This window comes from Eupeodes corollae, chromosome 2 (assembly GCF_945859685.1).
Source record: "Eupeodes corollae chromosome 2, idEupCoro1.1, whole genome shotgun sequence".
Classification (NCBI taxonomy): Eukaryota; Metazoa; Arthropoda; class Insecta; order Diptera; family Syrphidae; genus Eupeodes; species Eupeodes corollae.
Window position 1 is genome coordinate 137,393,895 of NC_079148.1, and position 17,240 is coordinate 137,411,134.

The 17,240-nt window shown below is 35.8% G+C and overlaps 2 protein-coding genes across 2 annotated transcripts; one reads left to right on the forward strand and one right to left on the reverse strand.

Annotated features, from left to right (window-relative positions):
• Nucleotides 1-5: 5 nt before the first annotated feature.
• LOC129944269 (coiled-coil domain-containing protein 13) lies at nucleotides 6-12,863 on the reverse strand. The gene is made up of 6 exons (XM_056053595.1): nucleotides 12,679-12,863; nucleotides 12,304-12,612; nucleotides 11,474-12,244; nucleotides 11,238-11,406; nucleotides 277-475; nucleotides 6-206 (listed from the first exon to the last, which is right to left on the reverse strand). The coding sequence occupies exons 1-6, from the start codon at nucleotides 12,796-12,798 to the stop codon at nucleotides 53-55; spliced, it is 1,722 nt and encodes a 573-aa protein (XP_055909570.1). The 5' UTR covers nucleotides 12,799-12,863; the 3' UTR covers nucleotides 6-52.
• Nucleotides 12,864-14,965: 2,102 nt separating this feature from the next.
• On the forward strand, nucleotides 14,966-16,204 carry LOC129945759 (coatomer subunit zeta-1). The gene is made up of 4 exons (XM_056055668.1): nucleotides 14,966-15,060; nucleotides 15,119-15,498; nucleotides 15,563-15,653; nucleotides 15,979-16,204. The coding sequence occupies exons 1-4, from the start codon at nucleotides 15,043-15,045 to the stop codon at nucleotides 16,024-16,026; spliced, it is 537 nt and encodes a 178-aa protein (XP_055911643.1). The 5' UTR covers nucleotides 14,966-15,042; the 3' UTR covers nucleotides 16,027-16,204.
• Nucleotides 16,205-17,240: the final 1,036 nt, after the last annotated feature.

The window sequence follows — 17,240 nt, forward strand, 5'->3', positions numbered from 1 at the left end:
ATTTGATTATTTTCTTTCACTATCTCATTTCTTTTTATTTCAAAACCATTGATTATTGACTTTTAATTTGATGAATTGTATCTAAGAGAATAGATTTTGACATTTTAATGATATTTTCGAAGGTTTTTGTATCATTCTGTCTTTCCTCGTTAATATAGTTGAGTTTGTCTTCGAGGATTGTTATTTTTTCCTTAGAAATTTCCAATCTACAAAATTATAAATAAATATTTATTGTAATGAAAAGAAATGGGATTTTTTCTTATTGTTTATACATACTTGTTTTTTAATTCTTCAATTTCGTAGGTTTTAAGTTGATCTTCGCAACGATTCAATGAAATATCAGTGTTAGAAGAGTTTTCAAAAACAATTGATGGTACTACGCAGGGAACACCATTGAAGCTACCGGTGTATTCGGAAATTCGTTGGGATCGTTTTTTCTTTTCGGTTTGAGAATCCTGCTCCTTTTCAAGATCACCTTGAACAACATTTTAAAGACAAAATAAAATCATAGAAACAAAAAAAATGCCTAAAATGGAAGGGTGGGCTTAGAAATGGGCAAATTAAATGTCTGTTTAATTTCTCAGCATACCAAAATGTTAAAAAAAAAAGTTGGCAGGGCCCTTATTATGAAATACGAAACGAACGGCAGAAAAAATAAAACCCAGAAAAACGAAACTCATGGCGTAAAGCGATTATGAGAACCGAAAATGGAATCAAGAAAATGGTGCCAGCCAAAAATCATTGTATATATATTTTCTATAGTACTATTATGAGACGAATTTTTTTATTTCATCTCCACAACTATTGGGGGCGCTGCGTGTATCGAAGTACTCGGTAGAGAATAAGGAGAAAATCACTAGAGAAAGAATGAGAAAAGTAAATTTGTTTAGGTCTCATAAGCATTAATATGTTCGAGGAAGATAGCCAAAATACAAATTTCAAACCAAGAAGGACGTTACCACTTCTCAAAAAAAGTGGAAATAGATTTTAGGAAAAAAGTGAAGTAGATTGAGAAAAATGGAAGTAGATTTCAAAAATTAACTTTTTCATATTATTCTACATATTTTTAAATTACATTATTTCAACAAAAAAATAGAAAACAAAATTTAATTATTTAAGGCTTCATAGCATAAATCTTGGTTGATAGCAACGAAAAAGCAAATATTGGGCTCGTGTTGGTCATATCAAATGACTTTAGGATGTTTTTATTGCAAAGGACGAGTTCTTCAAGAAATAGTTATTGTAATCGTAATACAATTTTACTACATCAACAAACCTTTTATCTATGCTTTTGGACAACTTGAAAATATCTTTTCATATTGAAAACAAACAATCAAATCCAAAATAAGACTAGGGGCCCTACTATGTAACTCGATTCTACTTTTGATTCTATTCGAAACTCATTTCCGATTCTACTTTCAAATCGTACTACGTATTAAAGTAGAATCGGATGCCAGTTATACCAACTTTTTTCAAAAAATGTTCTACTTTCGAACGAGTATCGAGTTGTTTGACAGTTTTGGAAACAAAATTAGAGAAAAAACTATAATAAAACATCAAATTTTTGGACAAGAATAATTACTACAAAAATGGACACCGTTGTAATTTGGTTCAATTTGAAAGGAAATGAAGAACGGTACGAGCAAATTAAAAGCAGAAGAATAAGAGATAATTCCAAAATAATGGAGCTGAGTGAGAAAATGTTTGTACATATTATACATACATACATATATACGGTAGAATATTTAAACGCATTCTTAATGAAAAATATATACTTTTGGTTTAGTTTTGTTAAGAGCTATCGTCTTTCTAAAGACGGATTTATGTTCTTACTTAACACCATGTTATCCGCCATACTCGCAAAAGACAAAATTCTGTTCCGATTATAATTTAGTTATCAACGAAAGTACAAACGCTATTTTGGTAAAAAATACGAATTCCGGGTGTAATTGGGTGGTAGATGAAACTCATATTCAACATTTTACTTACAGTTTGAAAAAAAAACTTCGCTCGCAAACACATTTGATGTAGAGTGATTATTTTCGATTTTGCCTTGTTTTGAATTCTACTTTCGAGTTACGTAGTTCCTCGTTTATTCGAAAGTTCATAAGAATATAGTTGGCAGTCAAATACATACATAGTACCAATTTTTCGAATTCGAGCAATTTCATTGTAGAATCGAGTTACATAGTAGGGCCCTAGGTCACAACTTAAAACATTTACAAACAGAAACAAATAAAATGCACGATTGGTTCGCATGAACTTGCTCATGTTTTCAAAAATGTCTGTGTTAAACTATTTCCTGTATTGGATTAAAATGTACCTGAAAAACGTATGTTTTCAAAAATGTAAATGCCATTTGATTTCTTAAGAAAAAATAATTTTTTTTTTTAATTTGCGTTTAAAATCGTTTTTGAATTTTAGTTTAATAATATTTTTGGTATATAATTTTGAACTTATTGTTAGACGACTGGCATTTCAATTTTGTAAAAAATGATAACCCATTTTCAAGAAATCAAGTTTCGAAAAAAATAATATTTGTTCTTAAATTAAAAATAAAAACAATGATGTATTAGTTTAGTTCTTGAGAAAACTTAAAAACAAAATAACGGTTCTAGCTGGGATGGGCTAGCCTTTATATATTTTTTATATTGAAAGAAGCTAAACTAAAAACACAAATTTTAGCAAGATTTTTAAAAAATCTATCGGTTTGTTTTTGAGAGAGAAAAAAGGAGTAGATTCGGTCTATTTTTATTAAAATTGAAGTAGGTAGAAAACCAAATATTGAAAATGAAGTAGAGTTCAATATTTTGATGATGGTGCGAAGTAGGAAGTAGATTTTAAATTTATTTGAAAAAAGAAGTAGATCTACTTCAATTAAGTAAAGTGGTAACGCTTTACATTTTTTTTGCTTTCACGTGTGAATGTAGAGGAGATGTGCATATGCATTCATAGCTATGTTCACTTTATCGTTGTAGGTATTTTGAATTTAAAAATTCTCGTTTGATTTTAAATTTTCAGTTTTCAATTTCTGTGAAAAATGAAATGTTGCCATATGATGCATTGAAGATTTAAAATATATTCTATTACTTTGTTGTTGTTATTATTGCGTATTGTTTGTTAGCATCAAGTAGGTACAAACACAATCAATTGCATACATTTAAAGGCATTCAAAATTGGGTCGTTTTTTGTTTTTTAACGGCTTAACAGGATGTACTGCATTTTTAATTTTCATATTAAAACATGTAAACAAATAAATACACGTTGAAAAATTAAAATTACAAGTGTCAATACCTAAATTGGAAAGGTATAAGCCTAATATGTGAGGTATCATGATTAAATAGTTGTAATTTGGACAGAACGGAAGTGTTTCTTGTGTGGAGAATTATGATAACATTAATTGCTTCTATGAGACTCTTCGATTCATAGAGGTAGTCCAGACCATTTTACTTTTTTCGGTTTTAATCTTTTGAGGTCTTTTCTTGTAAAAGATGCTTGCCGAATTTGCACCCTGTTTCAAGAGTTTCTTACTTACAACATTAACATGACCATGCTTCCACATAAGTTTGATATCGGAGGGCATATTAATTAGCATGTCTCGGAATTTAGCAACAAAAATGGATATCTTATTAGAGCATATAGCCCATTTGGGTCTTGTACATGAGAACTTACAAAGGAACTCGTAGATGGTTTGAGGTTTAACTGCAAGTTTTGACGCTGACGTACATTTCGTGTTTTGTTTCACTGTCAAACATCTTCAGTTTGGTCTATAATTTAACCATGAATCGTCCTACAAACAAACAACGCTTGCAAATTATTAAATTTTACTATCAAAACACGTGCTCTGTTGAGAAAGTTTATCGGGCGCTTCTTCCAGCAAGCGACGAAGCTCATTTTTGGCTCAATGAATATCAGCAATGAATAGAAGCATTGCAAGAGCTACCAATGCATCCAAAAAACTATTTGGTGCCGTTTGTGGGCTGGTGGCATCATTGGACCGTACTTCCTCAAAGATAATGCGAATCGTAACGTAACTGTGAAACGTGAGATGATATCCAACTTTTTTTTGCCCAAAATACAAGAGTTTGACTTGCATGACATGTGGTTTCAACAAGACGGTGCCAAATGCCACACAGCACGCGCAACAATTGACTTATTGAGAGGCGAGTTCGGTGAACATATTTTATTTTACGTTTGGGACCGGTCAACTGGCCGCCTAGATCGTGCGATTTAGCCTTAAGACTATTTTTGGTGCCAAAATTGGACTAATCGGATGGACCTTTTTAGGCGCGGTCGTCAAGGTCAACATTTGCATGAAATAATCTTCAAACATTAAATTATATGGACCGCACTATCCGTTCAAATAAATATTTCGTGCATTTTTTTTAATAACTTTCCTATAGCTTTTAAAAGCTCACCCTTGAAAACCGACAAGCTTAAGGAGCTACATCACACTAAATTTTTGGTATAAAAAAGTTAAAATATAATTTTTTTTTTCAAATTTAAGACGTTGTTGCTATTGTATCCCTCGATCTCCTACTACATTTGCATATGTTCTTCTCTATTTTCTATTCTTTAATTATTGTTGAATTTTCCCTAATTCTCAACTATTGAGGGGTATAAAAAAGGGATCAAATTCAATCATCTCCACGCCTATCAGATGTCGCTTCGATCGTTCCTCTTCATGAGAGTACTATAGAAAATATATATACAATGCAAAAATGAAAAATGGTATTTTTTTTTAAACGCAACTAACTTCACACCTGTTTACAAATGTCAAAATGTATGCCTAAATATTAGAAATATCTTATTTTTATGTTTTTCACCGTTATATTTATTTTTCTTTTTACAATCCGCAAGATATTTGGAAGTATGTTGTATAAGCGCTTAACCAATTGGGTTGAGGACCATCAGATACTAAGTGAATTTCAAGCTGGCTTTCGTCAAGGATATTCCACTGTGCATACAATTTTTACGCTTAGTACTATTGTCGATATCAAACGCACTCAGAGTAAAAAGTTTATAATTATTTAATAGACTTTAAATCCGCATTTGACAGTGTAGATAGAGATTTAATGTTTTATAAACTATCGATATTAGGTCTACCATCTTCTACTCTGAACGTCGAACTTGTCGAGTTGTAGAAGCTGAGTAAGGTCAATGATTCTCGAGAATTTTCTCCAGATGAGTCCTGAAACTAAAGGACGTTCTTATCCCTCTACCTTCCCAAAATCATCATCCATTCCCACATAAACAAGGCATACCGGCCTACGCTTATGTCACCAACTCCCATCCCACCTCCCACGTTTGTAATGGCGAAAAAGCTAGCAACGATCCTATCTCCTATACTCCTTCTCACTCTAGGTAACCTAGCTGAATTGCTGTTACCGAATCCCAATCTTTCCTTACAAGTCAGAATGATGAACTAACGTCAACTGACTCCTCATCCTTTCTCTTCCTCCCCACCACCTCTCATCATTATTGGGCTGGATCTAAGGTGTTAAACGACCCGTGCCGATGATCAGCCTGGCTGGGGGCCCAATTCAAAAATAGCCCAGTCTCTAACGGAGTATCCGGATACCTGGCGACCTCCGGATTAACTAGCCTTATCTGTACATGCGAATCTCTGTGCAGATGGACCTCTTTTCTTCGCATCTCGTGGGACCAAAATGAACAAAACCAACAACAAAAACAAAAACACATGTGAGACCGGTATCACTTCAGGACCGGGCGGCAGCTTGGTGTCAAAGCCTACTGTCGTATCTCTTGCGGCCAACACAGAGAAGGGAGTAGTGGCTAACCATGGACCCTCCTCTGCTATTGGTAGCAACGAGAATAAAAAGGTAGCGATACCTAATTTCAGTAGTGGCAGGGTTGTGAAAAATGGCCCTACCACTACTACTGAGAACACTTCCAGAAATGGAAAAATCTCTAAAGGTCTTTATAGACAAAGGCGGCATGCGGCGAGAATCTTGAAGGCCTCTGGTGCATCATCGGGGGCTGAAAAGACACCGCAGCAAACCGCTAGCGTCGAATGGGCCAAAAGCATAATTGCTACAAATAGATCCAATAAGGACTCTACGTCCAAAAGAGAAAGATCTCTTGAGGGGGCCGCACCGACACCAAAACGGCCTCGGGTGCATAACACGAGCACCCCCCTCAATCCCATCAGGAAACAATCTAGTTTCAGTGACGTCGCGAAGGGCAAAGTCGTGGTTGCGGTCATTGACAGGAGCGATGATGATGGCACAATATCGGCTGATCGTTGGCAGTTGGTCAAGGTTAAGCTCTCGGGTGGCTTTTTGAGCATTTTGAGAGAGCTTCCAGGACCACTTCCTTCCATAAGCGATGGGGGTTGGCATCAAGGCCATGTCAAACTCATGGTTTGTGGCGACCAGAGATCTTGTGACCTTTACAAGCTTGCTGTCAGCCGGTTAGGTGAAGTTTGGCCAGGTGCGAAGCTCGAGGTTGTCGCTGTGGAAGACATTCCCAGCAGACCTAGAGCCCGTATCTGGATACCGATTGAACCTGCTGGTATCGAGGACATTCTCGAGATGGTCAAAGTGTGTAACCCGTCCCTTCCGACGCATAACTGGAAAATAGCCAAGCTAGAGGAGGTGAAGGGTCTTTATAGGAGCGCCATTGTGGTACTCAATAAAGAATCCTTGGCTCCTCTAGCCCTAAACGAGGGCTCCATAAACTATGGTTTCGAAACCATTAAAATTCGAATATATAAAAAAGATGAGGTTAACGCGGAAAGCGGGCCTCCAAAAACTACCGAAGGTGAACTAGCGGTTGGTGAACCTGGGACGTCGTCTTCTCTCCTAACAGAGGGTGACGATGCACTCTTGTCCTCTCCAATCGCGAATGCACCCTCTACAAAAGTCGTGGACAGTCCATCCTTAATGGAGACTGAGGACGACCTTAACATGATCCTTCTGAGCGAGGACGAACTCTTGGGTTCATCCTCAGACACAGAGGATCAAAACAAAACCGTGGTGGAGGTTGATCTGCCTAATTGTAGCCAAAATGCTGCAGTTAGTACAGATTAATCTCCAACACTCCATAAAGGCCTCGGCCTCACTTCTTCTCCGTCTGGCGACTAACGGGGAAGATATTGTCCTGATCCAAGAGCCATGGGTTGCAGGATCCGTTGTTCGAGGACTCAGGACTCCTGGATACTACACACTTTGTGTGACAGATAAAGGTGAACCTAGATCTTGCATACTAGTGAAACGTAGCATTAATGTATTTTTACTCCATCGTTTCAGTGACAAAGATACCACCGTAGCTAGGCTAGAAACAACCAAAGGAAGTTTCTGGCTGGTATCGGCGTATCTTGGGCATGACCACCTTGGCCCTCTCCCTGGAAAAACCCTGGAGAAAGTCGTCGCTGAAGCGGAAAGGCAAAGGATCCGCCTAATTATTGGGAGCGATGCTAACGCTCATCATACTGTATGGGGCAGTACGAATATCAACGACAGAGGTGAGTCTCTTTTTGATTATATTCTTGGTACTAACCTCTTAGTAAGTAATGTTGGTAATGAACCAACCTTCATAACTAAAACTCGACAAGAAGTCTTAGACATAACTCTTGTCTCAGATAGTATACACCATATGATCTTGGACTGGAAAGTATCCAAAGAACACTCGTTCTCTGATCATAGATATATCCAGTTCAATATAAATGTGGATGATAACCCGAGTCCATTGACTTTTCGAAACTATCGGAAAACTGACTGGGCTTTATACAGGAACTTATTACAGAGTTTACTAGAACCTGGACTATCTAGTCCTTCCTCTAACGCTAACGAACTTGACAACAAAGTCAATGACCTTACCTCAGCTATGAACAGATCGCTAGAAATTTCTTGTCCACTTATACACATAAGAGGAAAGAGGAAACCACAATGGTGGGCCTCAGAGCTTGACTCGCTCAGGAAGGAATGCAGGAAACTTTTCAACCGAGCCAAAGCTGCAAGACTAGCCTCTTATTGGGACTCCTACAAAGAATCCCTAAGAATCTACAAGAAGGCACTAAGGAAATCCAAGCGATCTTCTTGGCGATCCTTCTGTGGCATGATAGAAGAAACTTCTGAAGCCTCTAGGTTACGGAAAATTCTTTCAACTAATCCAGCTATGCCAAGCTGCTTGAAAAATGCAGACGGCTCCTGGACTAATTCAAGTAATGAATCACTGAATCTACTATTGGACACTCACTTTCCTGGTAGTTCTCTTACCGAAACTTGCAACAGCTTTGCACGTTCAAGTTCAAATACAACATATCCACAAGGTCTGATCACAAAGGATAAGTTACAATGGGCTCTCAACAGCTTCAAACCATTTAAAGCTGCAGGACCAGATGGAATAATACCAGCAGAATTACAAAAAGCCTCTGATATAATTGCACCAATCCTTGATGCAATTTTTACCAGCTGTCTTTACCTGGTCCATGTTCCCTCGGCATGGAGAGAAGTTAAAGTTGTCTTTATACCTAAAGCAGGTAAATGCTCCCAAGTTAATCCTAAAGATTTACGACCTATAAGTCTATCATCATTCCTTCTTAAGACCCTGGAAAGATTGATCGATATCCATTTAAGGGCACGTATCGATACAAGACTTCTGTCTTCGTCTCAACATGCCTACTGTAAGGGTAAATCGGTGGAAACAGCGTTACACACTTTAGTACGCACCATCGAATATTCCCTCCATCATAAAGAGTTCACTATGGTTGCTTTCCTTGACATCGAAGGTGCCTTTAACAACGTGGACACATCTGCAATCACTTCTGCACTGACATCTCTAAATGTAGAGAGTTCGCTTCAGGAGTTAATTCATTTAATGCTTACTAGCAGAATAATTAATTCAAAACTGGGCAACTCTTCTAGTAGACGATTCGTTAGTAGAGGGACACCGCAAGGTGGTGTTCTATCCCCTCTCCTCTGGAACCTGGTGGTGAATGAAATCCTAACTAGTCTGGATGCGGAGGGTTTCAGAGTGATAGCCTATGCGGACGACGTTGCTATAGCAGTTTCAGGAAAGCATCTTAATATCCTAAAAGAACTCTTACAAAATGCCTTGGACAGACTAATACTCTGGGCTGATCGGTGTGGACTGGGTGTTAACCCACACAAAACCGATCTGGTCTTATTTTCGAGGAGATACAAAATTCCATTTGTCAACCCTCCTTACATTAAAGGAATCCAATTAAAATTCTCAGACGAGGCCAAATACCTAGGTCTTGTCTTAGACAAAAAACTAAATTGGAAACGCAACATACAGGAAAGAGTCAAAAAAGCTACTGTAGCTCTCTTTTCTTGCAAAAAAGCTATTGGTAATAAATGGGGTTTACAACCCAGAATCACGCATTGGCTATACACATCGGTAATCAGACCGATTTTAACGTACGGTGTGGCAGTATGGTGGACTGCTTTAGAGAAAGGTATAAACAGGGATAAGTTGAATAAAGTTCAACGTTCAGCCTGCCTATGTATAAGCGGATCGCTTCGCACGACCCCGTCTGCGGCACTGGACACCTTGCTCTACCTTACACCTCTTGACATATTTAGTAAACAAATAGCTGCAAGCTCTGCTATCCGCCTCAATGCTTCGTCGCAGTGGACTAACAACAACATTGGCCACTCCGTAATTCTAAGGTACTTAGAATCAATTCCAAAGCACACAGACTACACCATCCCCCAACTACAATTCGATAGGAATTTCCAGATTTCTATACCTACCAGATCTTTTTGGGAGGATAGGACATTCTTAGAGGATGAGTCAATCCACTTTTACACAGATGGCTCAAAGACCAAAGAAGGGGTTGGTGGTGGTGTGTACTCTGAACGACTGAAATTAAGTCTCTCATTCCGCCTTCCCAATCATTGTAGCGTGTTCCAGGCGGAACTTTTGGCGATTAAGGAAGTCTTGTCTTGGCTCAAAGAAAACGTGATATCAACATCTGATATCCGTATTTTCTCCGACAGCCAGGCCGCTATCAAATCTCTGGACTCAGTCTCTACAAACTCTATAACAGTCCATAACTGTCGATCATCTCTAATGGAGATGGCACAACAGTTTAATATTCACCTTTGCTGGGTGCCGGGCCATAGAGACATTCCAGGTAACTGTAAGGCAGATGAACTCGCCAGGAACGGTACAGTACAACCCATCCTACCACGTTTGGCAAGTACTGGCATACCAATCGCTACTTGTAAACTGCTACTAATGCAAGACGCTGTGAGGAGGGCAGGCACCAGGTGGACCAACATCACCACGTGTCAAGCCACAAAAAACATCTGGCCAACACTGGATTTAAAACGTTCAAGGTGCTTGCTCTCTCTAAGCAGATCGCATATAAGCTCGATAATAGGTGTCATAACCGGACACTGTCTAATAGGAAAGCACGCCATGAGACTAGGCGTATTCTCAAATGACTTTTGCAGAAGCTGTATGGACGAGGAAGAGGAAGAAACGGTTCTTCATCTTCTCTGCACATGCCCTGCTCTAGCTCGAAAACGCAAGAATTACCTAGGAGAATTCTTCTTTAACGATCTAAACGATCTAAATCATATCGGGATAATCAGCCTCTCACGTTTCGTAAGAGACTCTAACTGGTTCCATTGAGCTTAGGAGGAAGCCTCAAGATTCATGTGGTATCACAATGGGCCATTAAACTGGCCTAAGTGTGTCCGTTCCATCTTGGACAGCCACTATAACCTAACCTAACCTAACCTAGGTCTACCATTTAAAATGTGGAAAAAACTAAAAAAATGTATACAAAATGCTCGGCAAAAGTTTGGATATGTAAATTCTTATAAATTATTTTATCTAATAAAATCTTATTTTAATCTAAAAATCTAAATCTATTTATTTTGTATCTTACATTTTTTCTCCCTCATCAAAATGAAAACCAAACGAAAACACAATAATGTTTGACAGTTAACAGTAAACCGCCAAAACAAAAGCTAAACGAGTGCTTGAAGGCACTCGTAAATAAAAATACTATATGGCTTTTTTTACGATTCTCATTTCTCGTAATCGCAATTTTACAAATACGCGCTTCTGCAATCGTTTTCGTAATCGCAATTTCACAAATACTCCATATTAAAAACGATTATCGTTTTTCATAATAACCCCCCAGACTTTGGCATTTGATTTGTTGAAAAAAAAACATTAAATTGGCAATTAAATTCCTTCCAAAGATTCATTGAATATGTTGGAATAAATGTACTCACGTATTTTTCTTTCTAATCTGCATATTTTGACTTTATGCTTAGCGATTTGATCAATAAGATCAAGAACCCTAGATCTTTCTGCATCCAATCTTTGATTCATAGTTTTATTTAATTCTAGTAAATTATTTTTCTCCGATTCCAATGCATCAATAAGACCTTTAAATTCCTCCTATATGACAAAAGCATGAAAAAATAACCGAATTAGATTGTTTTTGTATTAATTGAATTTTCTTTACCTTTTTAAAATCTCTACACTCAAACAAATAGTCACCACAAATAGATTTTAAATCTTTTTCAAGCTTTTTTATTGTGTCTTTGAGATCACCGATATTCACCTCTTTTAGGTCCAATTCTGCCTGAAGATTTTCTAACTTAATTTGTATTTCTTCCCGATGGAACTCAAAATCAGAACCTCGCTTTTGCGTGTCGTTCATTTGTTTTTGAATTTCAGATATACGAGTCTCGTAGTGAAACTTTTGTATCTCAAGTTTTTCTTTTAGTGCCGCAATTGCCCCATCTCTACTTTTGCCTAAAGCTTCCAACTGCATACATTTTTCCTTGAACTTTGTAATATCAGCCATTAAATTAATATTTCGAGCTTTTGAAGCTGCTAGTTTTTCATTTTGTTCTTCTATGGTAACTGTTAAGGTTGTTATGTCTTTCTTTAGGTTTTCAACCTCAATTTTATGATGAATCTGATCTCTACGAATTGGTGGTTCATCTAAAAAGTCCTCAGGTAAACCACTGTCACTTCTGGCATATTCTAGACGAGTTTTAAGTTCATTGATCTTCAACTGCAATGTGAGTATTTGTTGTGCTCGTCCACGCCAAGTTGTACCGGAAGCCGCCAAAATATTCAAATTCACATGTTCTCCGATTTCTTGTTGGATGCATTTTTGAGCCAGTTTTAGATGATTTTTGAGCTCGATATTTTGATTCAAACTATCGAATAGTTTTTGTTTTGTATGCGAGAGCTTTGATTTTAGAACATCGATATGACTATCAACCTAAAATAACGAGACATTACCATATAAAGGTAGAACACAAAAATTTACAACATCCGTACATTTCTACTAGACTCAAGTTCTTTTTTGCTTTCAATGGTTTTCTTGAGTTCTTCTTCTAATCCTTTAACTTTTGTCTTTAAATGTGTATTTTTCTTCCTGAAAGAGTCCAATTCAGAACGAAGCTCTTGATTCTTCTTCGTCAAGTCATCAATTTTAGAGCTGCTTATGCTTGAATTGAGTTTTAATTCTTCACTGGGGAAGGATTGAATGGCATCATTTAAAGAAGAAACAGATTTTTTCAAGCTTTCAATCTCAGCATTTTTAGCTGAAATAATTTCTTCCAATGTTTGGTTTTCCTGTTTGACCGCCTAAAAAATAAAAAATAGTGTAAATAATATTGTTTAAAACTTAAAGAAAAAAAATTGTTTGTTAACCGTTAATTTCTTTCGGAGAACTTTTCGAACTTGAGGAGCTTTCTGTTCGAAGAATATGGAATCCTTAAGAGGAGCAACATCCGTCAAGGTTGATCTATCTACTTTTTCAATTATATCCATTTTTGAAATCAATTCAAGAAAAGTTTTGACTATTAACAAAAATATAAAAATATTAAATATATTTATTTCAAATTAACGATCGATTCAAACAAGTAGAACTATAGGTTCACAATAGAAATATGGAACGGAAGTTGTAGTTATTAAAGATTGTCTTTAATGGTGGACTTAAGCACTATTCACATGAGCACGACCAATGAATGAACGAATATTCGTCGATTTTGACATTTCTCCAATTTTTTAGTACGTCGCGAATGAAGTTTGACTTTGACCACAGCCGAACACCGAAACCAAAACAAGAATGATTTCTTAGGCTTCGTTGCGAGTGTGGATAATGCGGAACGCTAATAAAGTTTGACAGTTCGTATTAACTACATTTTTTTCCACGACGAATAAATTAGTTTTCTTAAATTTATCAAAATATGAGATTGAAAAGTAAAAGTATGCACCATAAATCAAATAGAAACTATATTGCTATTGTTTTCTTAAGAATTTTGTGTGGAAATATGTCTTCAAATGTATATAAACTCACATTTGGTAATTCTCGTTCGTTGTTCGCGCTCATGTGAATACTTCTTTATATTTTACTTCGAAAAAATACAGAAGATGTAGAAAGAAAAAGAAGATAGAAAGAATTCAAATGACATCAGAATGCAGATTATAGAAATGTCACAATGCATATAATAAAGACTTATAGAATTCATTAACCCTGCTCTTCTTCATAAACATTTATTACTGAAGTTTTGGAAGATAGAAGATTTAGTACTGAAGTCATTGGAATATTTCCAGATTTGAGCATTAAAAAAACTCCTGAAAATAGAACCTATTCTATAAACAAAATTTAAATTTATGAAAACTCAGATTTTCATAACGTGGCGTTTCAAGAGTTCTTTGCCACTTGCCACACAACTAACGAAATAAGGGCTCTTTAACGCGACTAATTCACGTGGTGGCAATGTCAATTGGCCGCCAAGGACGTTGGACTTCTTTTTGTGGGGAAATTTAAACGAAAAGGTGTATGTCGATAAGCCACTTAAAATTTAAGAGTTAAGAGATGAGATAATTTTAACTTAAGAGCATAAAACCTTAATTATGTCTTAGATTCATCAAACACTTGGAGTTACGGATTAAGGTGTGCTTTCGTGGTCGTGGGAGCCATTTGGCTGATATTTGTTCCATACATAAACCATACAAATATTACTATAATAAAATAAAATGATGATAAAATTTCCTAAATAATTCCTTTTATTCAAAATCAACATCGGCCCTTAAAATGTAACCACCCTTCACAAGAATGTCACTACTTTTTTTGTTGACTCGTTTGTATTTCTCTCAACTTTCCATTACCGCAGCACGAATTTCGACTCGCGGTTTTTTTATTTTATAGATATGTGCAAATAAATAATAACTGCAGCAATTTTAGAGCGAGAAAACATTTATTTCCATTTTTAAATAATTTTTAAATTTCACGTTTTTACATACAAAACACGCAAAAATGGTTGATTTTGACATTTCCTCCCTGTTTTTTGTTAAGTGTTTCCATACTTGGTTTTTTTGGGGGGATTTCTTTGATTTTAGTGCTCAAATGCAAAAATAACTTTGCATATACCCAAACTCGCACCCAGCCCAAATCCTGTAGCGATCCCAAGCAGCGGGACAACATGCCCCTCACATTCCTAGCTGTTAGTACGACATGCTATTTATTAAAAAAACTTGTTTTAGGCTAAAAAATGCAATACAAAAAAAGTAGGGTTAACTCCGAAAAAGAAAATATTTTTTTCTATGACTTAAAGTTGTTTCCTCGCCTTAATATTTAAAACATGTTCTATTGAGACTTACCTAACTGTAAAAAATCAGAAGGAAATTCGTGCTGCGGTAATGAAAAGTCGCTCCAAACTTTGTTTTTTCGTTTGTATACGCTACTAAAGTTGTAATCTATTTCGCATGACATTTGAAGTATAAGTTTTCGTTGCGTTAAAATTGCTACTAATTCTACTAATTCAACTTAAATTCCACGTAAAAATCTATTATTATTATTTTGTAGTGATTATTTAAAATCACCATGGATTGAAATCAGAATTAAAAAGTGTGGGTTCTGCCTAATTAATAATCTACTACGTTCATACAAGTCGAAAATAAATTCACTGTGAATGCACCACACAATTCAAATATGTCATCATTTGTCACTTGTTCTTGTTGTCAAAATCACAAACTTACACGTCAACTTCAAACAAAACTCACATAAAAATGGATGGATTCATGCTGGTAAATTAATCTAATTTAAATCAATTTCAACATGAAAAATAAATAAATTTTTACCCAGGAACCTACTCTGAACATTGTCAAAGGCATGTGCATAATGGATAACGATGGAAATCGTATCCTAGCCAAGTATTATGACAAAAACATTCTGCCAACAGTGAAGGAACAGAAGACCTTTGAGAAGAACCTTTTTAATAAAACTCATCGTTCCAACACCGAAATCATCATGTTGGACGGATTAACCTGCGTCTATAAGAGCAATGTAGACTTATTCTTCTATGTCATGGGTAGCACATACGAAAATGAGTTGATTCTCCTGTCTGTGCTCAATTGCCTCTATGATTCAATTAGTTTGATTCTAAAGAAGAATGTCGAGAAACGTCTTGTTCTGGACAATTTGGAAATCATTATGTTAGCTTTCGATGAGATCTGTGATGGAGGGTAAGATCAAATCATACAAATTTTATTCAATGAATTCATTTAAAACATTGCTCTTTTTTTATAGAATCATTCTAGATGCAGATCCCTCGTCGGTGGTAAAACGTGTCGACTTGAGAAACGACGACATTCCAATTGGCGAACAAACTGTTGCCCAGGTAAACAAGGTTTTAAATGAGCTGTTTTGGTAGAAATTTGGATTTGGGATACAAATATAATTTGAATTCTAGTATTTTTCTCCATGTTATGATATCCTAGATTATTATTTTTGTTTCGTTAAGTTTATTTACTAACCAATTCAATCTCATCTTCCACATATTGTTCAGTATATCAGAATTTAATTTGCAATTCGCAACACTTTATTATTTGTCACTGTACATTACACAATTATTTAAGTTATTATTTTTTTTATTTTTGACGAAATAGAATTCTAAATTTTGTAAAATATCATTGTTTTCGTTTTAACTCACTTGATACTTTTAGGTTCTGCAGTCGGCAAGAGATCAACTCAAGTGGTCGATACTAAAGTGAAAAATAATAAATTCAATCATAACACAAACGAAATCTTGTTTTTGATACAAAAAAAAAATGTTTGTTATTTTGCTTTCCTGGTAAAGAAGCAAGAACACGATTCGGAGGTAGTACATATTAAATATACAAAAAATGCATTTTATTCCAAAATAAAATTTATTAATTTATAAGCTAAAAATGGTTCGTTTGAATGTTTTTTTTTTTTTTCTAATGAAATTTCTGAATAAAGCTCAACTTATACATAAATACATACATACATTAGGTGGCGCAACAGTCCGTTGAGAACTAGGGCCTAGTGACTTACAACTATCAACCATTCCTGTGCGCCTACTATTGTCAGGGATGGAAGGAACCTACAGGTTTAAGCCGAATCCGAACGGCTAATTTGAGAAAACACTTTTTATGACATGAATTACGCTTGGAGGATTTGTCAATTTGTTGTAAGAAGCAGTACCCGTAAAAGAACTTTAGCTGTCACAGGCAGGGATCGAACCCATGTTCTCTTGCATGACACTCCTACGCACTAACCATCACGCCACGGGTATTAGCTCAACGCATACAGCGGAAAAAATTGGTTTTACTTTTAAAGTTGAACATATTTAACTCGTCGAACTTTGGTTGTTTGATGAACTTTCCGATTTGTGCCCATAATTTTCAATGACGTTATGTACTTTGTATTTTCCTGATAACGATATTTTTGCTATTTTTGAATCCTATCTTGAATTTAGGTTTTATCTGAAGAAGTAAGTAAAACTTTTCATATAACTAGCTGACCCAACAAACGTTGCTTTGTCATATAAATAATTTCTAGAGAATATTTTGCAAGCAATATATAACTTATTGTAAGTGTGTAAGAATGTGGTACATAACTGGGAGAGATATGGAGCACTGTTAACGGTGGCAAAATATTAAAATAACAAATCCCTAAACAATTTTTTAATTTATTAAAATTAATACTTTAATTAATTAATACTTATTATTATAAGTAATATGAAAATACTACAAACAAAAGCAATATCAATCCCTTAATAGAATAGAGTGCACAATATTTTTTGTGATCCCATCTTTCTCCAATAAAAACAACTGGATGGTTTGCCCACTCGGGAGCACGCCACGTATAGTTGTCCGTGTGAAAATCTAAGTCGCAGAAGGATATCGTTTCGCCTTGAGACTTATAAATAGTATTTTAACTGAACTTGTAGTACCCGTGGCAT

Excerpts from the sequence above, each read along its gene's own strand:
- LOC129944269 (XM_056053595.1), bottom strand. The coding sequence starts at position 12,798 with ATGGATATAATTGAAAAAGTAGATAGATCAACCTTGACGGATGTTGCT. Across the intron at positions 11,407-11,473 it reads AGTGTAGAGATTTTAAAAAG|GAGGAATTTAAAGGTCTTAT; the intron begins GTAAAGAAAATT and ends TTTGTCATATAG. Across the intron at positions 476-11,237 it reads CAGATTAGAAAGAAAAATAC|GTGATCTTGAAAAGGAGCAG; the intron begins GTGAGTACATTT and ends ATGTTGTTCAAG.
- LOC129945759 (XM_056055668.1), top strand. Across the intron at positions 15,499-15,562 it reads GATGAGATCTGTGATGGAGG|AATCATTCTAGATGCAGATC; the intron begins GTAAGATCAAAT and ends CTTTTTTTATAG. Across the intron at positions 15,654-15,978 it reads GCGAACAAACTGTTGCCCAG|GTTCTGCAGTCGGCAAGAGA; the intron begins GTAAACAAGGTT and ends TGATACTTTTAG.